Raw genomic sequence first — 24,489 nt, 5'->3', positions numbered from 1 at the left:
ACCACCACCACCACCATACAACAAAAAACAACAACAACAACACTCACACTTGGGCACTTCGGCTGACCACTGGCCGTCCTCCTGGCACACGAGCAGCTGTTTGCCCTCCAACATGTAGTTGGAGTCGCACTTCACCTCCACCACGTCCCCGGCATGGTAGGGCGGCTTGCTCTCCCCCGTCATTATGCCATTTTCAGGGGGCGCCGGTGGGACACATTTATCCACTGAGCAGGAGGAGGAGGAGGAGGAGGAGGGGGAGGAGGAGGAAGAGGAGGAGGAGGAGGAGGAGGAGCAGGAGCAGGAGCAGGAGGGAGGAGGAGGAGGAGGAGGACGAGGAGAAGGAGGAGGAAGTGAAGAAGAAGAAAAAGAAGACACGTAATGAAAAAGTAAAGAAAAGAATGAGCAGGAGGAGGAGGGGGAGGGGGAGAAAGATGATGAAGTGGAAGCGGTAGAAATAAAAAAAGAGAAGGTGGTGGATGGAAGGCAGGGGGAAGGAGGAGGCACATGGGAGGAAGAAAGAAGAAATGTAAGAAACGAGGAGGAAAGAAAACCATGTGTTAAAAGGTTTAATTTCTATCACATACGTTTTAACACAATGCAGAGGTACCTAATTACACATCACCCACCTGCACACACACCCCTCCCCCCCGCACACACACACACACACACAAACACAAACACACTTACTCTCGCAATCCGGTATAGGCGCCGACCAATTGCCCGACGGTAAGCACTTTATCATGGGAGCCCCGATCAGGGAGAAGCCGGGGACACACGAGAAGTTGATTTCAGTACTGAGTTTATGATCGTTGGGCGGCTCATAGACAAGCTGCGGGTTGTACTCCGTGAGGTTGTACGACTCCATAGAGGGGCAATAGACACCTGTAGGGGCGGGCAGGTGTTAGGTGTTAAGTGTGGCGGGGGAAAGAAGACGAGTATGAGGAGTGAAAGGTCAAATCAGTGTTCGCGGTGGAGAGTGAAGAGGCAGGGAGGGGGTAGGAAAGGATGGAGGGATAGGGAGAGGAAGGAAAAGACGAGAATGGAGGATAGAGGAAAGTAATGTGGAAGTAAGAGGTGGTGGTTTAAGTGAGGGTGGAGTGGAGTATAAGTGAAGGGTGTGATAAGTGCCAGAGAGAGAGAGAGAGAGAGAGAGAGAGAGAGAGATGAGAGATGAGTAGGTGTTGAGTAATTGTTAGATTTATATTCAGTTTCTGTCTGTTGCACTCATCGTAAGACCGCCATGTAAATGAAAGTAAAATGGCAACTGTGCAAAAAGAAACCGATAAGTATAAATAACAAACTCATAACACACTCTCTCTCCCCCACCATCTCTCTCTCTCTCTCTCATCCTGGCACTTATCACACCACTCCCTTAGTCTCTACCACACGTCCACTTACCACCACCACCAACACCATTCACTTCCACATTATATTCGTCCACCCTACAATCCCGTCGTTTTCTGCCTTTCAAAATCCCTCCATCCTTCCTTACATCCTCACTTACTCTTTATCTCCACCGTGACCACGTGTTTGTGCCCCATAGGAGTGGTGCACGCGTAAGCGCCGCTGTCCTTGGGTTGAGCCTTCGAGATGGTCAGACGATACTCCAGCTGCATGTTCCTCCCCGGCGCGTTGGCCCAGCCGTTCGGGTATGGCCTGTAAGGGAGAAAATGGGAAGAGGGGATGGAGTTAGGTCTGCTAGGGAATACGGCACGGAGAGAGAGGGGGAGAGATAGTATAATAGCTTGCGAGAAAGAAACGTGGATAGAACTAGAAGAAAACGAAGACAGGTTATATAATAGACAGAAAGAGGAAGGGACGAAGACCTGGAGAGTACACGGCTTGCGAATGAGAAGGTATTTTATAGAAAGGTATAGAGAGGAGGACAGGGTGAGATAGTATATAGCTTGCGAGAAAGAAACGTGGATAGAACTAGAAGAAAACGAAGACAAGTTATATAATAGACAGAAAGAGGGATGAAGACGTGGAGAGTACACGGCTTGCGAATGAGAAGGTATTTTATAGAAAGATATAAAGAGAAAGACAGGGATTATGGCCCGTGAGGTAGAAACGTAGGTAGAGTGAGGATGAAGTCGGTGGATATTGTAGGAAGAGAGGAAGACGTGGAGAGAATATTGCTTGTTAAGGGAAAACAAATGGCAGAGAAGAGACAAAAGGATGCAGTAGAGAGAGAATGGAGATAAATACATGGAAAAAATGCTGAAAATTGTGCCTAATGAAAGAGAGAGAGAGAGAGAGAGAGAGAGAGAGAGAGAGAGAGAGAGAGAGAGAGAGAGAGAGAGAGAGACTTACACCAGAGTGCCTCCCGTTCTTGGTTTTCCTCCGCCCTTCATTCCCTTCTTGCTTCCCTTCCTTCGTCGCTTCTTTCCTCGCAAGAATCTGTGAGAGGAAAGGAAATACAATAACCAATCTGGAAGAGAGAGAAAAAAAACATAAGGAAAACAATTATAATCATAGAACATTAATCTCCTCCTCCTCCTCCTCCTCTTCCTCCTCCTCCTCCACAATAAGCATCACCACCACATTTCTTATAAGAACATAAAAAAGGGACCCAGAACAAGAAGAATCATTAAATAACACACACACACACACACACACACACACACACACACACACACACCTGGTCCTTCACTCCTCTCCACCACCACCATCACCAACACCACCAGCACCACCATCAACACATCCATTACTCACGAGCTGGAGAGGGAGACGTTCCACTTGGGCGTTCCGTGTCGCCTCCTGAAGAGACACTCGAGGTGGAGCACCGTGTCGGGGAATACCACCAGCTTCCCATCATTGCTCTGGGCCATCGGACCGTGCTCGTGGCGGAACAGGATGGTCGGGGGCTTGTCCACTGCAGAGGGTGATGTGGGGAAGCGTTAGTTGTTGTAGCTGGGGATGAGGTAGTAAGGAGAGATGAAAACGGGAAGGAGAGGGGAAGTATTGTCAGAGAGAACAGAAGTAGGGAGGCAGTTACAGACGAAAGGATGTAGCTATAAATAGAAGAGGAATAGAGTTGATAGAGAGAGGGAGCATTAGGAGTGAGAACAGAAAGATGAAAAGGCCAGAAGATGTAGCTAAAAGAACAAGAGGTGATATGAGGAAAGAAAGGGGGACATGTAAATAGAGAGGAAGTATCAGGGGAAAGAACAGAGGGAGAAAGGCAAAGAGCTGAAGGAATAAGAGGAATAGAGATGGCAAAGAAAGGGACAGGGATAGGGAAAAAGACAGCGAATATTGGGAGAGGAAACAGAGGAAGGAGGAGGCGAAGAAACGTACCTCAAGAAATAGGAGAAATAAACAGATTTGGTAGGGAGAGGAAAAGACAGATGGAGGGAAGGATAACTAAGGGAGGAAGAAGAAATAAGAGGAATAACAGAGATGATAGAAAAAAAGGTACATGACTAGGGAGAGGAGACGATATAGAAGGAAGGAGGAGGAATAAAAATATGACACTCAAACTTCACAAGACACTCCAAAGCAATGTGTTGAGAGAGATGAGGCACTGAGAGGAAATTTATGAGGACGATATATGCAAAGGAAGAACGGAAAGGAAGAAGAGGAGTGTAGGGGAGGAGGAGAATGGTGAGAAAGCGACAATTACGTGAAGTGCGGAAGGAGTGGAAAGAGAGAGATAGAGTGATTGAGAAAGTTGGTAAGAAGTGGAGAGGAAGGAAAGAGTGACGCGAGGTTCGGTCTGATGCATCTGTTCGTGTTGGTCGAGCCGTCACCATCATGTAGAGTGTGCAGAAAGGGTTTAAAGTGGGTTATTGTATTATTTATTACCATATAGTCTCTCTCTCTCTCTCTCTCTCTCTCTCTCTCTCTTCATACTAGCTTCTATCTAACGACAAACAGAACAGGCAAACGTGAATTTCCATCATACCTGTTCATACATATGCATCTAAACATTCATGCATACATACATACAGACATACATGGATGCACACACATTTATTCACAAAACTTTACACATATAATTTCGAATCGCGTATTTACCTCATACAGCACATTATCTACTTCTGCTACCTACTACTACTACAACTACAACTACCAACTACTACTACTGCTATTATTATCAATACTTCTACTTAAAATACTACATCAATTACCATCACTACTACTATTATTACTACTACTACATCTTCCGTGACTACCACTATTACGACAACCACCAATACTACCACCACTACCAACCATACTTTTCCACCTTGACAACTACTTGACAGCCACAACCATATCAACACCGGTATACTCACACGAATAATCATTCTCTTGACTCAGCCCTTGACAGATCGGCTTCTCCCCCGTCCACCCGCCGTCCTTGCACCTCCTTCTCACGGAACCAATTAGGGCGTATTTACCTATGTCGACACACCTGGATACCTGTTAGAGAGGAGAGCGGGCGGTACAGCAGAATGGAGAGACGTTGATATATGAATGATTTGGGAGGATGAAGTTGGTGTTATGTGTGAGGGAAACGGGTAAAGGAAGATTAGTGTAAATTAAAAGGAAGAAGAAGAGAGGTACTGAAAAGAAGAAGGAAGAAAGAGAATTACTAAAAAAAAAAGAGAAAGGGAAGAAAGATAGGTCCTATAGGAAGAGAAAGAAGAGAAAAAGATATAATAAAAGGAAGATGAAGGGAAGAAGGGTAGGTGATAAAGGGAATATAGAGAAATGCCATGAGTAAGGAAGACGGTCAAAGAAAAAGGTATGAATGTGAGTGAGAAAGAGAAAGGGAAAAGGAAAGGGAAAAATCGAAATACAACCGTGCACAGAAAAAGATAAAAAAATAGGACCGTTACGTGAGTCTAAGGACAAGGAAGGAATGAGGGAGAAATATTTTAAATCAAAGAGACGGTCAAGTAAAGAGAGAGAGAGAGAGAGAGAGAGAGAGAGAGAGAGAGAGAGAGAGAGAGAGAGAGAGAGAGAGAGAGAGAGAGAGAGAGAGAGAGAGAGAGAGAGAGAGTGTGTTTGTTGTTTTGTTTTGGTGGTGTGGTGAGGGGATGAGAGAAGGGATTGAAGGGGAAAAGCCTCTCATTTCAGGCCATCCCCTCACACACACACACACACACACACACACACACACACACACACACACACACACACACACACACACACACACACACACACACACACACACACACACACACACACACACACACACACACACACACACACTCTCTCTCTCTCTCTCTCTCTCTCTCTCTCTCTCTCTCTCTCTCTCTCTCTCTCTCTCTCTCTCTCTCTCTCTCTCTTTCCTACCTTTCCTTCATCTCTCCCTGTCTTTCATACTTTGTTTTTATTTTCAATACAAAAAAAATGTTTCTCCCTCTCTCCCAACTACCATTTTTTTTTTTCTTACCTTTCTCCTGTTCCTCTGTCAGTCACACTCTCTGATATGCCTGTCAATACATTTTCTTTCTCTCTTTCCATTCTGTCCCTTCCGTTTCAATACATTTCATCCTTCTCCATCTCCCCTCTCTCTCCCTTCTCTCTCCCTCCCCCTCATCCTCCCCTCACACTCACCAGCTCATCGGCAGGCTGGAACGTCGCCTCCTCCGTGAGCTCTTGGTCGCCGAAGAAGGTCACGACTTTAGGCTCCGACTTCTCCCACTTGCAAGGCTGCGTACCATAGTCCACTTCCTCCTCGTGCTCCTCCCCCGGCTTGCTCGTGGCGTCCGTGCTGTCTGCCCCGTCAGCGCCACAGGTAAAGAGTGACCTTCCGCCCTGCCAGGTGCCGTTCATGCAGGTCACTTTCCAGGTGGTTTTGACGCCGATGTTGTTGGTCTTGCAGGTAAAGGTGACCTCCTCGCCATCTTGATACCTGTTAAGGGGGATGCACGGGAATTGTTTGTGAGGGCATGTGTCTTGTTTTTGTTGAAAGCAAGGGAAGGGAAAGGTGCTGAGGGACTGGTTGAGATGTGAAGGGGAAAGGCGACTGGTGGTAGCGAGGGGGTAGGCAAGGGGAAGAAACGAGACGAGGTTCATTTTGTAGGGAGAGGAGAAGGAATAAAGAAATACCTGAGTTTTCCAGGGAAGAGAAGCTTAGAGTATCGTACACAAATCCATGTCCAAGTACTGACTAATTATTTACAGCGTTAGATATCCTAGCAACAATGTAATCAGTGTTAGACATTCAACTGCTGCATATCTAATATGTTATATCGAGACACCAAAAAGCGTGATTATGATGTATCAGGATATAGCTTGCACCCTTGCCCCTCTTCAGTTCAAGAACAAACCAAATATTGACTTCAAGTTCAAGTATGAGTATCAATACATTGTAAAAATTGTGTACTTAAGAGTGAATACATATGTTTTTGAACCCAACCTGAAGATAAAGGGAAAACAATGTTTATACTAAATAATAAGGAATTGTACAAAAATAAAGTTGCATGTCATCAAAAGACAAAAGAGTAAAGTAGAGTATATTATCGATTTCTGCAGGAAATGAAATAGTATTGGAAGGGAAATTAGTGTGTTGGAGAGGAAATTGAGGGAAATCGAAAGGAACAGGCACCGTCATTGAAGGAAAATGTATGACCTATGAAGGGAAATTTATATGGTGTGAAAGGAAGAGAATAAAAAAAATCAAGAATGGTTTACTGTATGTGAAAACATTTATTCAAGAATATAATTGGGATGGAAGAGAAAAGAAATGCATGGAAAACTGAGGAAGAGCTACGTAAAACAATGCAATACAAAAATACGAAAAAAAAAACCAACGGGAAAAACGAAATATTGAAAACAACACAAAACAAGTGTGTGTTAGGAAACATGGAACTGCTGCACGAAAGAAAACAGAAAAGTTTATCTAAAAGAGAAAAATGAAGATGGCTATTAATGTATCTGGATTGAAAATATCAGCACCACAATGTAGGAACAGTACCACGTTGTAGGAAAACTAATATTCATGTTACTTATCTTCAGCTTCATGCACACTCGCCTTAGGTTGTCGTTGATGGTTTTAGTTTACCTTAGGTTGAGTTGGGTTAAGTGAGATCTTGCTAAGCTAGGACAGGTGAGGCAAGGGTACATTCGGGTGGGTTAAATTACGTTAGATTAGGTTAGCTTAGGTATGGCTACATAGGGTTAGGTTTAGTTAGGTTTAGTAAGGTTTGGTTTGGTTGAATAACGTTTAGATAGTCGCATTTGGATTACGTTTGGATAGGTTAGATTGCGCTGGGGAAGGCCAAGTTAAATTGTGATTGGCTGCCCTTAGTTAGGCTTCGGTTGACTCTAATGAACACTGCGCCACACTCACGTCCAATCCTCGCTGATGGGCAGGTCTCGTGCGAAGCCTTGAGAGTCCGGCACCACCACGGGGGGTCCACACGACTCTCTCTTGAGGCCGCTGTTGTCGCCACCTCTGTTGTCTGTATGAGGAAGAGGGAGGCAAAAAACATGTTAGTGTTGAATAGATGATGATTGTGGGTGGAAGAGGTGGAAGTGATGTTTGTGAGAAAAGATGAGAGAACGAGAAGGTATATAAGGTTGACTGAGAAAAGTTAAGGGGAATTAGAAGAAAAGAGCAATACAGAGATGGGAAAGGTTTATGAAAAGAAGTCGGATAGGGATTAAGATACTGAGGAAAAGAAAGAGAGGGTCATGACCGAGAAGGAAGGACAGCTAGAGACAGAAGGGAATGATAAAAACAATGGAGATGGAAACACACACAAAACACACAAATAGATAAACCAAAAAATCATAAACATTCTCACCTGGAGTCGGCTCATCTTTCTTAATCGGGACCGGGGCAGGTAAGGGATGAGGAGAGACAACCTGCTCCACTAATTTGGGCAGAATCTGAACGGGCCGAATGCAGGCTGGCGGGGCGGGTCTCAGCAGCCCCAGGTAACAAGAGACGTCGTGGGCGCTCATGAGGTAACCTTCGTCACAGGTGTAGGGAATGGAGGCGCCGTGGATGATGGTGAGGCCCTTCTTGTAGCCGCTGTTGTACTTCCCGTTACTCAGCTCCGGTAACTCACAGTTGTCTGGGAGGACGGAAGTAAGGAAGGGTTTGAGTGTGCAGAAGTGAGGGGAAAACGGGGGAGGTTGTAGAGTTGAGAAAAACTGAAGGAGGAGGAGGAGGAGGGAGAGGAGAAAGGTGCAAGAATGTAGATGGTGGAAAGGGGCACTTGAAGATGAAAGACGTTGAAAGCAGTTAGAGGAGGTGTAGTAAAAAGAGGAGGTGTTGGTATTGGTTGAGGAGGAGGAGGAGGAGGAGTTGGAGGAGGAGGAGAAAAGGTTGTAACAAAGTAGGGAGAGAAATGTTGTTAGACAGAGGAGTTAAGGGAGTCGTAAGAGTCAATGGTGATAGAGGCAGCTTCTCCTCGATAAGTAAAATAATGATAAATAATAGGTTTCAGAGAGACCTTCAGTACATTTTCCACCAAGTGTTAAGATTGTTTTGTTTTGTAAAATTATCAATGACTTTAATTTCTATATTTTACTTTTGTAGTATTATCCATTCGAACTATGTACAAATGCGAAGAAAAACGTCTAAATTAAAAATATGCTGAAGCAAAAACTGATACATGAAAAGATCTATCACAAAGCAAAATAGGATATGAAATCGGAAAATTCCAACCTATGAAATAACAACAATAAGACGTGTTGCGCAGGATACCACAAAATTAAGCCAGCAAAAGAAATAACTCTTGCACCAGGAGGAAAAAAAACAGAAAGCACAGTCACTCACTCAGTCGGTCGGTGGGAATTTTTTGCACCCGCGGATAACAAAAAATATTAATGAAAAGCGGGAAAAAATACGAGAGAAACATTTAATGACAAAAGTTTTCCCGTCGTTCATTTCCACTTGTGATGAAAATTCTCCAAAGTTTGACATATGTTTCGCCAGAAGCTCAGAGAAAAGTTTTAAGTGAAATTCCGCCATTAGTTTTTTCACCTTAATCCCAAAAGGACGTAGAGAGAGAGAGAGAGAGAGAGAGAGAGAGAGAGAGAGAGAGAGAGAGAGAGAGAGAGAGAGAGAGAGAGAGAGAGAGAGAGAGAGAGAGAGAGAGAGAGAGAGAGAGAGAGAGAGAGAGAGAGAATGGATATAAACAAAACAGGACAGACGGAGAAGGAAATGAGAAAAAATGGAAAAGAAAGAAAGAAAAATGGAGGGGAAAGAAGGAAAAAGGGAAGGGAAGGAAGGAAAATCAAATAGGGAATACCAAGATATGAAAACTTAATGGACAACAAAACAACAAAAACAATAGCCATTACTACTACTACTACCACTACTGCTATTACTACTACTATTACTACATCCACCACCATCACCACAACCACCACAATCACAACACTCACTGGCCACACACTCCGGAGCCTTCGCCGTCGCCGCCCACGTCCCGTACCAGCATCGCATCGTGACGGACCCGATCACCGTGTAGCCGCTCTGACAGGTGAACTTGACCTCCTCGCCGTGGTTGATGACTGCGCGGGGCTGCACGTTCACCCCGCCGTACACGAACTGCCCGTGAGACTTCTTGGGCACGGAGCACGGCACTGGAAGGCACGGGAAGTAGAGGTAATGGGGTTAGGAGTCTTAGGAAATTAAAGAAAAAAAGGAAGAAACCTGCATAGGAAAATTTGCTTATACTAGAATTTTGGTGGGTGTGAGGTTAGGGCCGTAGAGGGGTGACCATAGCATCCCCAGAGCACAACACAAAACAACCCCTTCCCCCCCCCCCACACATACACATAATCGCCCCCCCCCTCCTCTCCACATACACACACACACAACTACTCACGCGTCACACACTCCGGCTTCTTGGGCTTCCACTTCCCTCGCCGCGCACACTTGGCCGTCCTGTTCCCGATGTTGAGGCCGTACCCGTGCAGGCAGGTTACCTTGATGCGCGCCCCGGCGGAATACGTGTAGTTGCTGTCCCTGCCGCGCCGTGCCACCTCAACGCGCAGGTACGGTTGGCTTGGGATCGGGTCACAGTGGGGCACGGGCGAAGGGGAGTCTGGGGAGAGGAGAGAGGGAGGTGCATGGCTTAGCTACGCCTTGATGCTACACAGGAATTCGTAAGAGTGTTGGAAGGTATGCATTGCTGGATGAAGGGGAGTCTTGGGGAGAGGATGGAGGGGTATGGTTTAGTTAGGCCTTGATGCTACACAGGAGTTCGTAAGAGTGTTGGAAGGTGTGCATTGCTGGGTAAAGGGGAGTCTGGGGGAGAGGATGGAGGGGTATAGTTTAGTTGCGCCTTGACGGTAAACAGGAGTTGGTAATAATGTTGGTTGGCTACACGTCGAAGGTATACATGGCTGGTTATCATGTCAGAGTCCGTCACGTGTGTAGAGAAGTCTGAAGGAGAAAAGAACAGGGTTAGTCACGAGCTGATATCATACTGGAATTCGTCAGTCTAATTTTATATTTTTTTACAGTAAATGAGGCAACTGAAAACCAAAAATAAAATATATAAACTAATCCAATGGTGACGCTTCCGCGAATAGAGGATAGTGAAATATTTAATATGATTACAGGCGGACATGATGAAGTAAAGGGTAGGTATCACGCCAGAATGTAGGTGTGGGTGTATGTTTTGTGTACTCTTAGGCGAAGAGTTTGGGTATACAGGAAAAGCTGATGCAAATACATATTCAAGGTACTTAGAATACAAACACAAACCAGGAACTAAGGCACGAAAGAATAGGTCTGGAAGGTGGTGGGCGCCATGACAAGGTCCCTGTGTTTCTGTAGACTAAATAGCAATAACCATGAATGTCAGTTGTTAGCGTGCTGTATCTTGGGGTCAGTAATCCATCTGCCTACCTATCTACGGGGCTCGGTACTGAAACACAACACAGCGGTAGGTATAGTAATGAACAAGCGTATGCCATACCATACACTTAACTATACACGCAAGACATCGGCGAAGCTTAGTAGCGTTACAAGAATTATCAAGGGGCTGAAGGGATAGATAAATATTTGCAAACGAAAGGGAGGGATGCTGGCGAGGCAGGGGTGGGTGGGGGTGAAGGTATGGGTGGAAGAACAAAGGGGGTGAGAGGGTGCTTGGTCACGTTACATAGCAGCTACACACACACGTTAGAAAAGGTGTTCACGAAATCACGGAAGACATAATGATTTAAAACAGACTGGTGAAGAGGGATGGGGTAGAGAGTGAGTAGTGAAATTAAGGGACTCTAGGTGATGGGGGTTCAATAGGCCAACACACACACACACACACACACACACACACACACACACACACACACACACACACTGCGAAATTGTGCACCGAGCTTCAGTCAGAATCACGAAAGTTATGTTTATTTAGAGAGAAAAATAATGCGGCAGTGAGCACAATAAACAAGCAACCATCGTTTTATTTCCGCCATGTTGGGTGGAAGGACAGAGAAAGGGACGGGAGGGAGGACGTGTAGGAAGGGTCAGCACACAAACATGACACAGACGCATAACAAACACAGGAACAAAAATACCTAACTTGTGTGAAGCAATATGAAAGCTATTAGTAGGTAAATAAAGTTGTCATTGGAAAAGAATGTAGTGATAAATGACTAATAAGCAGCAATAACATACGTAGTCATCAATTAGCGGTTTTTCATATGTGTTTTCTGTGTTGCATGTTGCCTCTCTCGTCCATCTTGATTACTCAGCTCGCTCTCGTGAAAATGATAATATAATGCTTACGACAGCAATTAACTAGTAACAAACTGGCAACGAATATATTTTCCCATCCGCAGTTATTTTGAAACTAACTCCACTCCCCACCACCAGAGGGCCCATGGTAGCTGTCATCAATTCCCAGGTCGGACAAATTATCAGCATTATTTACACGAACGTCACTTGGTTTTTACACTCCACGGAAGCTATATTCATTTATTTTGAAGCATAATTTCACGCGAGTAACTTATCCTTTCCAGTTCTCGTAAAAAAAAAAAAAATGTGTTATGTAGGTAGACGGCGGGACTGGGGAATGGCTGGGAGAGGACGGTGGGGGGTGAGGCGGCAAGCGGGGTGGGGAGCAGTGCGGTGGCGGCGGGTGGCAGGAAGGTGAGCGGTGAGCGCGAGTCGGCGGAACACCCAGTGCTTATGATCTGCCGTTGGTAGGGTCGCGTATCGGCGGGGTGAGGGTGCGTTTTAGTGTCTGTTTATGTTGCGTGTGCGTGCGTGAGCGTCTGTCTACGTGTGTGTGTATGTGTAGGTTCGTAGACGTGAGGGAGAGAGTGAGAAATGTGTAAGAACGGCGAGGACTCAAGATAACAGAGGGAGAGAGCGGCGTGGCGGAGGAGAGCGGGAGAGGAGGAGCGAAGCAGGGACGGACGCCAAGCTGTCTGCCCGCTACTTTGAAATTTACCTCCACCTCCGCCTGCTCTTTCCTCTCTTTCCCTGTACTTTCTCGATCCCTGGCTTCTCCTCCGTGCTCTCCCTGTTCTCTACTGGACCATGATGAGTGTGGTAAGTGTTATTTTATCATTATTTAACGTCAATTTATCTACACATGTATATATTTTCCTCTTACTCCTCGAATATTCTTTTTTCTCTTCAGTGTACGAGCAGTTGGCTAGGAGTTTTTTTTTGTGTGTGTGTGTGGTGTTTTATGTTGGCTGTGTATATTTTCCTTTGCATATGTATGTCTACTTATTCACGTGTAGGTAGGTGAACGAGGGTTTTATGATGGTGACGCATGCAGTGTAGAGGAATCAACTTTCTTGGCGTTTTGATCAGTAAATATTTTGAATGTGCAGATCGAGTAACTACCGCCGGTAGTTACTCTAATTAGGTTGTTCATATAAATCGTTACCCTATACTTTTTTTCCCTGTGCCTCCTTATTTAACGACTTGCTGTTCTCCCCTGATCCTCGGTTACTTCATTATCCTACACCGTTCCCTTCTACCCTGTTAACCTCCCCCTTCCCTTTATCTACCTGCCAACCCTTCGCCTTTGTCTGCTTGCCTGCTCTTTTACTTTTTTCATAATATCTCGTCCATTCAATTATTTCTCCTCATGCGTTTCTTCCCCATATCCATCACTACACCACTACCACAACGCCCACTACAACAACACTCATCCTGTTTATTCTTTCTCCTTCCTACATATTCTTCCTACTTTCTACTTACCTCTCTTGCCCTTTTTCTTCCACTTATTTCTCCTCTTCCGTTTCTTCTCCTTCTCGATCACGTTTCTCGGCACCCTCACGACGGGACCGGAAGAGGAGGCCAAGGTCTTATTTTCATCCTTCATCACCTTGTAGTAGTCCGCCAGAGGGCCACGAAGCGTCCTACCGAGGGAGGCCTTCACGCGGCCGTCCTGAGGGGTTCCTGAGTGGAGGAGACCGAGGAGGAGGGTGGAGGGGTATAGGGGTCGACTGGGGTTGTCCGTGGGGAGTGGCGATGGAGTGATGGAGTCGCTGGTGATGGGGATTTGCATCTTCTTCCACCTCCCCCCTCCCGTCTTCATTCTCGCTTCAAAGTCACTTGCTTCTCCCTGTATCATGTTGTCCTCGTCTTCCTCTTCCTCCTCTTTTTCCTCTTTCTCCATCTCCTCCTCATGCATTTCAAATTCTTCCTCTTCGTCCTCATCCTCACCGCCCTCGTCCTCGTCCCAGCGGCTAGCGTCGAGGATAGGCATGGGCGTCGTGGGCAACAGCTGCTCCTCGTCCAGGGATCTCTTGACCCAGCGGAGGCGCGGGTGCATGTCTGGCTTACACCTGGAGGAGGAGGGGCAGGGAGGGGTGTGAAGGTGCAGTAGGCTGATGTTGAAGTGTGTGATGGCCTGACATTGAGCTGGGAGCCTAGAGTGCACGTCGATGATTAGTAACTTAATTTAGAGGAATAGTTTTGCTTCGTATTTCAAGCATCGCAACCAGTTTGTGTGTGGAGTGGGATGGGAGTGGGGGTAGGGACGTGTGTGGAGTGGGATGGGAGTGGGGGTAGGGACGTGTGTGGAGTGGGATGGGAGTGGGGGTAGGGACGTGTGTGGAGTGGGGTGGGAGTGGGGGTAGGGACGTGTGTGGAGTGGGGTGGGAGTGGGGGTTAGGGACGTGTGTGGAGTGGGAGGGGAGTGGGGATAGGGACGTGTGTGGAGTGGGATGGGAGTGGGGGTAGGGACGTGTGTGGAGTGGGATGGGAGTGGGGGTTAGGGACGTGTGTGGAGTGGGATGGGAGTGGGGGTAGGGACGTGTGTGGAGTGGGATGGGAGTGGGGGTAGGGACGTGTGTGGAGTGGGATGGGAGTGGGGGTAGGGACGTGTGTGGAGTGGAGAGGGAGGGGGGGTTAGGGACGTGTGTGGAGTGGGATGGGAGTGGGGGATAGGGACGTGTGTGGAGTGGGATGGGAGTGGGGGATAGGGACGTGTGTGGGAGGGATGGAGTGGGGGTAGGGACGTGTGTGGAGTGGGATGGGAGTGGGGATAGGGACGTGTGTGGAGTGGGATGGGAGTGGGGGTAGGGACGTGTGTGGAGTGGGATGGGGTGGGGATAGGGACGTGTGTGGAGTGGGATGGGAGTGGGGTAGGGACGTGTGTGGGAGGGATGGGAGTGGGGGTAGGGACGTGTGTGGAGTGGGATGGGAGTGGGGATAGGGACGTGTGTGGAGTGGGATGGGAGTGGGGATAGGGACGTGTGTGGAGTGGGATGGTAGGGACGTGTGTGGAGGGATGGGAGTGGGGGTAGGGACGTGTGTGGGTGGGATGGGAGTGGGGGTAGGGACGTGTGTGGAGTGGAGGGGGAGTTAGGGACGTGTGTGGAGTGGGATGGTAGTGGGGTTAGGGACGTGTGTGGAGTGGGATGGGAGTGGGGATAGGGACGTGTGTGGAGGGATGGGAGTGGGGTTAGGGACGTGTGGAGTGGGATGGGAGTGGGGGTAGGGACGTGTGTGGAGGGATGGGAGTGGGGTTAGGGACGTGTGTGGGTGGGATGGGGTGGGGGTTGGGACGTGTGTGGAGTGGGATGGGAGTGGGGGTAGGGACGTGTGGAGTGGGGTGGGAGTGGGGTAGGGACGTGTGTGGAGTGGGGTGGGAGTGGGGGTAGGGACGTGTGTGGAGTGGGGTGGGAGTGGGGGGTAGGGACGTGTGTGGAGTGGGGGGGAGTGGGGGGTAGGGACGTGTGTGGAGTGGGGTGGGCGTGGGGGGGGAGTGGGGTGTAGGGACGTGTGTGGTGGGGGATGGGAGTGGGGGTAGGGACGTGTGTGGAGTGGGGTGGGAGTGGGGGCTAGGGACGTGTATGGAGTGGGTGGGAGTGGGGTAGGGACGTGTGTGGAGTGGGGTGGGAGTGGGGGGTAGGGACGTGTGTGGAGTGGGATGGGAGTGGGGGGTAGGGACGTGTGTGGAGTGGGGTGGGAGTGGGGGGTAGGGACGTGTGTGGAGTGGGATGGGAGTGTGGGGTAGGGACGTGTGTGGAGTGGGGTGGGAGTGGGGGGTAGGGACGTGTGTGGAGTGGGGTGGGAGTGGGGGGTAGGGACATGTGTGGAGTGGGGTGGGAGTGGGGGGTATAGGGACAACTGCAAGAGGTCTACCTGTCACTCACCTGGGCATCTCCTTGGGACTCCAGGTGCCGTGTACACAGGTGGCTCCCGGCGGCCCTTCCACTAGGAAGTAGCCGCGGTTACACGAGAACCTCAGCTGACGGTTGTTTTTCACCTGTGGGAGGAAGCTGAGAATTTAGAGAGAGGGCAGGAGGCGGATGACGGTGGAGATAGGAGGGACAGAAGGCGGGTGGGAGGCGGGAAGAGACAGGGAACATTAGGCATTCAACTGAGAGGAATCGAAATATGAGGAATAAGGTCACACTATAAGAACATAAGAACATAAGAACGCAGGAGTCTACAAGAGGCCGGTAGGCCTGTACGAGGCAGCTCCTTTGACCCTAAGCTCCCGTGTATCTAACCCCACCTAATATCGCTGTCCATGAATTTATCTAGTCTATTTTTGAATGTGACAATTGTATTACTCACCCACATGATGACTGCTAAGCCTATTCCACTCATCCACCACCCTGTTAGTAAACCAATTTTGGCTATGTCCCTGTTGAATCTGAATTTATCCAGTTTAAACCCGTTACTTCGTGTCCTACCCGGTTCTCTTACCAACAAAACCTTATGAATGTCTCCCTTATTAAAGCCCTTCATCCATTTATAAACCTCGATCATGTCTCCACGCACCCTTCGCCTTTCTAGAGAATGCAAGTTTAACTGTTTGAGTCTTCCCTCGTATGGCAAGTTTCTCAACCCCTGAATCATCTTAGTCATTCTCCTCTGCACCGATTCTAACATTTTGATATCCATTCTATAGTAAGGTGACCAGAACTGAACCGCATAGTCAAGATGAGGTCTAACTAATGCTAAATATAGTTTGAGGAAGACTTCGGGGCTTCTGTTGCTTACGCTCCTTGAAATAATTCCCAGTACCCCATTAGCTCGATTTCTAGCTTGAATGCATTGTGCCCTTGGACGGAGATCAGAGCTCACTAAGACCCCTAAATCCCTCTCGCACCCAGACCTACTTATGAGAGTGTCATTTAAGCAATAGTTATGTGAGGGGTTGTTCCTACCTACACTCAGAATACTGCACTTCCCTACATTGAACTCCATCTGCCATTTATCCGCCCAGTCATATAATCTGTTGAGTTTACTTTGGAGAATACTAGCGTCCTGATCCGACTCAATTACTCTACCGATCTTGGTATCATCTGCAAATTTACTAACATCACTACTAATTCCTGTATCTAAGTCATTGATATAAATAATAAACAAAAGTGGACTATACGACTCAACGCTATGAAAACAAAGAGGTGAGGTCGAACGTGTGTTTTGGAGAAGGGAGGGGAATGGTACAGAATCAAACAATGGAACGATGGAATGAGAGGGAGTATTAATCACTATATGAGCTGTTAAAGGAAAGAGTAAAAGGGAAACACTATTGAATGGCGCGTGGCCTTGAATATAAACAAATAAATGAGAGTAATAGTGAGAGGAAGTCGGTTAGATAAGAGTTGGGCCGGATGAGAAAGTGTGGGGGAGTGAGTCATTCATGTAAAAAGTGATTGTGTTAGGCGACGAGTGAATAAGATTTGTGTGACGAAGGTAAAAAAGATCAGTGAATGGGAGAGGGAGGGAGGGAGGGAGAGTGTCAGGCAGGTAAGGTGTGTGTGTGTAGAGAGTACAAGTGCGTAAGAGGAATACCGAGATAACTAGGCAAGAAATACATGAGTGGGAGAGGATCTGAGTGTGAGGAATGAGCGAGACTATAAGGTGAGTGATGGAGAGATCGTCAGGGAGAGAAGTGAATACATAGGAAGAAAGGATGATTGGGAGAGAGTAAGGGAGGGATTAAAGTGAGTACACGAGTTGATAATAAAGATGAGTGAGGAAGGAAGAGAAGGAGGGAGGGAAGTGAGTACATGAGTGGGTGGATGGGTGTGTGTGTTCAAGGGACAGCTCACCTTCTTGACGTAGGAGCGATAGTCGTACATGCCCATATTGCCCACCAGAAGGACTCTGCCGTTAGGTAACTCGCCGGGGAAGGGACAATACACTGGAGGAGAAGGGAATAAAAAAGAGGGAAAGTTATGGGTAAGGAGGAAACACGAGGAAAGGACGAGGGGAAAAGTGTCAAGAGAAGAAAGAGAAGCAGAAGCAGGAGGAGGAAGAGGAAGGTGATCACTCCTGCTCTTACTTGTATACCCTACCCAGCTGTCGTTATCCTTGTCTTTCAGCCTTTATCCTTCACCCACTTACTTTCTACTCACTTTGCTCTCATATATAGAAAGCTACTCTCATCCTCATCCCACTTACCCACTTCTTCACCCACCCCTTTTGCTATCCGCCTTTTCTCTATCTCTCTTTCTCCCTCACTCACCCTCTCTTATCCTCCATGCCCTTCTCCCTTTATCCCACACACATTCACCTACTCTTCTCAATCCCTCACACCCATACATTCCACTCACCCTCAATGCACTTGGGCGTAGGGTTGGTCCAGTTCCCATAGTGACATTTTGTGTAGGTTATGTTCACGTCGGGCACATAGCCGTCCTTGCAGCGGAACCTGGCCAGTCTGCCGTGGTCCGTCTTGGGGGCTATCACCATGCCATGACGAGGGCGCTCCGGCAGCCGCTTGCACCGGGCTGAAGGGGAGACGAAAGGGAAAACGGGGCGTGTAGTAAAATGTAGTGAATGTAGGAAGTTTGTTTGATTCGGGTTGCTTTCCTAGAGAGTTTAAGTGTTCAAGTTTAACGTTCAATAAGTTTAGTGTTCAACAGATAGATGGGGAACGGAAGGAAAACGGTGGCGAACAATGAAAAATAGAGTGAGGGAGGTTTGAATCTCCCTGCTTTTCTGGTGAGTTCAGTGTTTTAATAGGGAGATAGAGAAAGGAAGGAGAATGGAGGCTGAAAGAGAAAGGAAATGGGAGGGAAATTAGTTTAAGGAAAGGCTGTTAAATGGTTAGTGAGAATGCTAATGGAAGAATGTGAATAAGTATAATGTAGTGTTCTTTTTTGCGACTTCATTGTATAACTAGATAACATAGAACAAAAGAAAGTGAAAGATATAAAGATAAATGTGGATCGTAAAGAGATGGCGAAGAAAGGGTGATAACGAGAGAGAGAGAGAGAGAGAGAGAGAGAGAGAGAGAGAGAGAGAGAGAGAGAGAGAGAGAGAGAGAGAGAGAGAGAGAGAGAGAGAGAGAGAGAGAGAGAGAGAGAGAGAGAGAGAGAGATTTACATAGATTTACATAGAAAATCAGACCACACAGACCCCATGGTCCAGACTTGGTGGTCTGTCCTTAAACCTAAGTGATTTTACATTAATCAGAAGACTCCAAAACGTTGCACTTCTACTCTAGTTGATATTAAGTTGAAGGAAGTGACGGTCGAGCTTATTTTTGAAGGAGTCAATCGTGTTACACTGGACCGCTGATGATGGGAGCTTATTCCATTCTCGCACTACAACGTTGGTGAAGAAAAATTTGGTGCAGTCTGAATTTACTTGTCTACATCTGAGTTTTACGCCATTGTTCCTCGTGCGCAAAGTGTCATCGATCATAAACAATGTTGATCTGTCTACATTCGTGAAACCATTAAGTATTTTAAAACATTCGATCAGTTTTCCTCGGAGGCGACGTTTCTCAAGAGAGAACATGTTAAGGGTAGAAAGCCTTTCTTCGTAGGATTTGTTGCGCAAGGAAGGGATAATTTTCGTTGCCCGACGCTGAACACCTTCTAATTTAGCAATATCCTTTGCATGGTGGGGAGACCAAAACTGTACCGCATATTCCAAGTGGGGTCTGACTAAACTGTTGTAGAGCGGGATTATTACATCTTTATTCTTAAATAAAAAGTTTCTTTTAATGAAGCCCAACATTCTGTTCGCTTTATTTGCTGCATCGAGGCATTGCTGTGAGAATTTGAGGTTTGACGCGATTTTGACCCCTAAGTCCTTGACGCATTGAACGCTTTTGAGTTTAACGCCGCGCATTTCGTAAGAGAGAGAGAGAGAGAGAGAGAGAGAGAGAGAGAGAGAGAGAGAGAGAGAGAGAGAGATAATAATAATAATAACAGTAATACAATAACATTATAAGCAACGGTAGCATTAACAAGTGAAATGCGGTGCAGACATAAAAACACCCAAGAAGAAAAAATAAAGAAGTCAACGCGAGAAAGAAAACGAAAACGAAATAAAGAAAAGAGGGGGGACTACTACATTAGCCTCCCACCCACACTTGCCCGCACATGACGTCACTTAAGGGGCCATAAAACACTAAATGACATCAGACTGAGGACGGGGGTGTGTGTCCCGGCCGTAATGGCGTAGAAGGAGAGACTCGGGATATGATGATGAACAGGGAAGAAGGAAACCGTGAAAGATGAGAGATAAGGAAAGAGGAGAGATGGGACCGACACTAGAAGCTGAACAGAGGAAACAAAGGAAGTTAGAATGAGAAAGGAAGGAAAACAATAATGAGAAAAGAAAATAGGAAACAAAAGAGAAGGGAGTAAAGGGAGGCGAATGGAGAAAGGCTTGTACAGGCTGAGAACATGGGAGAGTGAAAGATGAGGAGGAAGAAGGAAATAGAACAGCGGTAAAGATGGAAGATTAAGAAGAATGAAAAATGAGGACGAAAGGGAATGGAGAATGAAAGCAACGATGAAGAAGGAAGAAGATAAGAGAGGAATATAAAGGAGAAAAAGTGCAGATGATATGAGAGATGGAAGCAAAAAGATGATAGAAAAGGAAGAAATGAAAAGACGAATAGGTGAAAAAGGGAATGGCGATAAGCAAAAAAGGAAAAAGTAAATAAACAAAAATAAGAAAAAATTGAGGAAAGGTAGATAGGAATAGTAGAAAACTGATGAAAATGGGGTGAAAAGATAAACTGAATAGCAAGAAAAGGACGAATTGCAGAAAGAAAAAAGAAAACGTTGATAGAGAGAGAGAGAGAGAGAGAGAGAGAGAGAGAGAGAGAGAGAGAGAGAGAGAGAGAGAGAGAGAGAGAGAGAGAGAGAGAGAGAGAGAGAGAGAGAGAGAGAGAGACCTTGCATTGGAGGGGTAGGACGCAATGATGAACACCTGAGGACTCGTAATTAGGCCACACCTGAGACTCCCTAATTGAAGCAGGAAGGGGACAGGTGGGTGCCATTATAGTCATCAGTGGCAGCCATTATTAAGCCACAGAAAGATGAGGGACAAAGGAAGGTATCATTTTCATCGTACTTCACTATCTTTTGCTAAGTTATGCAGCACCTCTCTTCTACTACTACTACTACTACTACTACTACTACTACTACTACTACTACTATATTTATCCTGCTGTGAGATCTACGTCATTGTATGTTATAGTTTGTAATTATCATATTTTTCTTTCTATCACTACATCATGACTTCAATAAGCTGTTTACCTGTTCCCGTTACACCTGTCTGCCGTTTGTCTGTTTAATTTAATTTGTAGTTTTTATTCTCAGTCATTTCCCTCTCCTCTCCCCGCGCCGTTCAGTAAGTCAGTCTAATTAATTACCAATATTACTCTGATTGTATTATTATAATAAGTTCCCTTTATTAGTAAGACAACATGGGTCGTTTGTCCTGATTCTGGTACAGTGGAATACATCTATTTTCTTTCTTTAATGTCACCTGGTTGGCAATGATTGTTTTTGGGCTTACATTCAAGGTCACTAGTTTCATTTCCTCACTATGAATTATACAGAATTATCGATGAGGTTACGTGGTTTTCAGTATACCTTAATGCACAACACACCTCTTTGCATACATCTTTATTTACATTCCCGTTACTTGGCTGGCAACTCTATTTGTTGATCCACATGTGAATCTCGATTTTGTGTATATTTTCACGTGTTTCCCGTATAGAGTGCTGGTGGAGCGGGTAGTTACGCAGCGAAACAGTCTCTTTCACTTCTCTCATCTGCGTCTCTTCATCGCCTCATCGGACTAGCGTCGTGGGTAAGCGGTTCATGTGGGAATATCTCGACATGACCGTAGTTACATGCGTGTCTCACCTGGTTGGCAGCGCGGGTAGTTGGTCCACGTGCCGTTGTAGCAGAGGGAGGGCGCCTGGCTGTACGCGAGCTCGTAGTTCTCGTTGCACTGCACGTCGATGGTCTGGCCGTGTGATACCTGCATGCCGGAGCGCGTCTCGTTGCGTATCCTGCCGTGCTCGATGGTGGGCACGATGCACGGGGCTGCCGGGGGGAGGGTCCAGGCGAAGAAGGTGCAGAGGAGAGATAGAGAGGCGGGGGGAGAGGAGAGAGATAAGAGGCTACGTTAGTTGGCACTTGACACGTGAATATCGTTTTTGGGGTCTTGAATAACTTGGTCGAGTTGGTTATGAAAAGCGTTGAAGTTTATTTGAGAACCGAGTTATTCAATGGCTTAAATACATCTTTTCATATTGCTAGTAAGACTTAACTTATTCCTTTCATAAAGCCCAAGAAAACTAAAGTGAGTAGAAGTAAATCAAATGCACAATATATAAAGGAAATCTAATTAAGTTCACAGGTTCAAGATTAGTCATGGCTCATTGGTTAGTTTCCCGAAGGCTGAAATAGATCAAATAAGGTTCCCATAAGGTTAAAATTATTGGCGACTCCTTAAGGCTAGGCGGGTGGATGGTGCAGTGGTGGCGGTACAGAGTCAAGGCAAGTCAAGGCGAGCATCATCAGCAGTGAGAGGAAGGAGGTGAGTCATTCAAGGTGCGTGCTAAGGAGTGCACGAGACCAGACCAAAGGAAAAATGGAGATGCAGAGAATTGGTGAAAAAGAAACCTCCCACCTCCAGTCTTGGCTCACCACGTACGTCCCTCCCCCTCAGGTGTCCCGCGTCCCCCGCCCCCCGTCCCCTGTCCTCGGTGTGGCAGAGGAGGGGACGGGCCGGAGTGGGGCATTGCGGGGCGGGGCGGGGCAGGGCACGGCGGATTTGAGGTCGAAAAAGGGCGTTGAAGCGAAGACAGACGAAGACAAAGAAACATTTGTACACTGTGTATGTCAGGGTGGGGACAAGTGAAGGAAGGACAAAAAGAAAAGGAAATAAAAACGTTACGGAGAGAATGAAAATATAATTGCACAAGAAGTATGAAGCTAGTAAAATGAAGGAAATGGTCATTTTCCGCTCAGTAAATGGAGAGAAAGAAGGAATAACACGATCACTTAATTAAAGGCAAGCGTAAGGCGTAATGGAATGAAAGGGACCTGGCTGGACGGGATGGGGTTAAGGTGGACAAGACTTAAGTAGATTAATAGACTGGACTGGACTGGACGGAGTTGAAGACTTGGTAGGCAGAGGTAAAGGAACGGGTTTGGAACAGCACAGGCAAGGTTTCGGTGGAGCTGGGCTGGAATAGGTGGAACTGAAGGCTGGAGTAGGCAAAGTAAGGGTATCCTAAACAAGGCTAGGTTGGAGAAAGCTTCAATGGATGGGGCTGAAGGCTGGAGGGCGCGGGGCTGGACTTTCCCGTGTCGGTCCGAGGACTCACCCAGACACATGGGCAGCGGCCTGCTCCAGGAGCCGTCGGCCTGACACACGGTGGACTGGTCTCCCTCAATGGTCATGTTGGGGTAGCAGCGGAAGATGATTGACGAGCCGAGAGCCGTCCCCTGCTCGATATTGTCCAGCCACCCGTTGGACAGATTCCCCGGGTGTCCACAGTCGATCTCTGCAACACCCCACACCTCACACTAACCTCACTTGCCCCGTGCTCACCACCAACCACTCAGGAGAGGGGAAGAGAACCCTGCTTGCATCTGTCCCATCATTCACACGTTGGACAGATGCTCCGGGTGTTCATAGTCGATCTTTACATGTTTCCACACCTCATACTCCACTCCAAGTATCTCTTTCACCAACCACTTACCCCACTCACCATTCATCACGCAAGGGAAAGTGTGAGAGAAGATGGGCAGAAAAGTATACGCTGTGTTCGTTGTTTTGAAGTCTCTATAGTTCCTTGGCATGGGAGATCGGGGGCAAAGAATGGGTCCTCGCATACCCACTAATTCATGCAAACACATGCATTCATGGATACGTTGAGATGTGTGGATAAAAGAACGTCTCCCTACCAGCCTGGGGTGGTCACACAGCGGCAGCGTCTCACTGGCGGGTGTTAGGGGCGCCGGGTGTCTTGCGACCGTGTCTGTCCTGAAGGAGGCGCGGCTGGCAACATGCTCGCAAGGGAGACGCGTGAAGAAAAGGACTTCTGATAATCACTTCTTGAACTTAAGTTCGTCTCTATCGCTCTGCTTACGTTCATGAACGATACGTTGATAGTTTTCGTTCCAAACGTGCTTCGTTAGTTGGCTTCTTGCCAGCTGCTGCATATAAATGGTTGTGCACAGCTGCAGAGCAAGAAGGAAAAGCATAAACTTCCGATCAAGAATGCTATAAAGTAGGGACTTGATAAAGTTGGTGTTGTAAGGTTCTTTCTTCACACGTCTCCGTCAGCTGTGATGCAGGCAGGCCAACCAAAGCCGATGGTGAAGGACGGTGCATGAGGTAGAGGACCAGCAGGCAGGCGCAAAGCCAGGCAGGCAGGCAGGCAGGCAGACAGGCAGACAAGATAGGCAGGCTAGACAGGCAGGAAAAGACAGAAGAATGACAAAGTTCACTGCGACAGTAACAGAGGACAATAATAACAACTTTCCCTACGTCTTCCCGCTTCCCCTCATTCTGTCCCCCTCCCTCCCCCCCTCCCTCCACTACCTACCGAAGCACCTGGGCAGCGGGTGGGACCAGGTACCGTTCTGCAGGCACTTGGCGCGGTGGTTGGGGTGGCCCTCGTACAGCATGTTGTCGTGGCAGCGGAACTCCACTATGGCGCCCAGCGTGGTCTTGCTGCCCTCCGTCCACCCGTTGTACAGCAGACCCGGCGACCCGCAATTCACCTCTACCACATAACTACCTTCGTGACTTTCTGCTGTCTTCATTAACTTCTGCAATCACCTCTACCTAATAACTACCTTCGTGACTACATTTTTTGTGTTTTACCT

General features: G+C 47.2%; 1 protein-coding gene and 1 long non-coding RNA gene across 4 annotated transcripts in view; one reads left to right on the top strand and one right to left on the bottom strand.

The window, feature by feature from the left end:
* LOC127000000 (uncharacterized) overlaps positions 1-24,489 on the bottom strand; it is a 78,526-nt gene that overhangs the window by 1,235 nt on the left and 52,802 nt on the right. The window contains exons 8-24 of one of the 3 annotated variants that reach the window (XM_050863363.1): positions 22,980-23,159; positions 21,508-21,690; positions 17,944-18,120; positions 17,440-17,531; positions 15,526-15,638; positions 13,121-13,710; positions 9,780-9,998; positions 9,337-9,534; positions 7,746-8,018; positions 7,289-7,400; positions 5,551-5,848; positions 4,281-4,407; positions 2,716-2,875; positions 2,314-2,400; positions 1,505-1,656; positions 688-882; positions 48-224 (exon numbers count right to left, since the gene is read on the bottom strand). In XM_050863363.1, the coding sequence (XP_050719320.1) occupies positions 48-224; positions 688-882; positions 1,505-1,656; positions 2,314-2,400; positions 2,716-2,875; positions 4,281-4,407; positions 5,551-5,848; positions 7,289-7,400; positions 7,746-8,018; positions 9,337-9,534; positions 9,780-9,998; positions 13,121-13,710; positions 15,526-15,638; positions 17,440-17,531; positions 17,944-18,120; positions 21,508-21,690; positions 22,980-23,159 (3,333 nt within the window). Of the gene's footprint in view, positions 1-47; positions 225-687; positions 883-1,504; positions 1,657-2,313; positions 2,401-2,715; positions 2,876-4,280; positions 4,408-5,550; positions 5,849-7,288; positions 7,401-7,745; positions 8,019-9,336; positions 9,535-9,779; positions 9,999-13,120; positions 13,711-15,525; positions 15,639-17,439; positions 17,532-17,943; positions 18,121-21,507; positions 21,691-22,979; positions 23,160-24,206; positions 24,387-24,489 lie in introns of all 3 variants that reach the window. The other 2 variants (XM_050863362.1, XM_050863364.1) reach the window with 2 other exon arrangements.
* LOC127000002 (uncharacterized) overlaps positions 11,387-24,489 on the top strand; it is a 69,547-nt gene continuing 56,444 nt past the window's right edge. The window contains exon 1 of the long non-coding RNA XR_007753686.1: positions 11,387-12,457. This is a non-coding gene — a long non-coding RNA (uncharacterized LOC127000002). The remainder of the gene's footprint in view (positions 12,458-24,489) is intronic.

This window comes from Eriocheir sinensis, chromosome 17 (genome assembly GCF_024679095.1).
Source record: "Eriocheir sinensis breed Jianghai 21 chromosome 17, ASM2467909v1, whole genome shotgun sequence".
NCBI classification, from domain to species: Eukaryota; Metazoa; Arthropoda; class Malacostraca; order Decapoda; family Varunidae; genus Eriocheir; species Eriocheir sinensis.
This window is presented reverse-complemented; position numbering and strand designations above follow the sequence as displayed.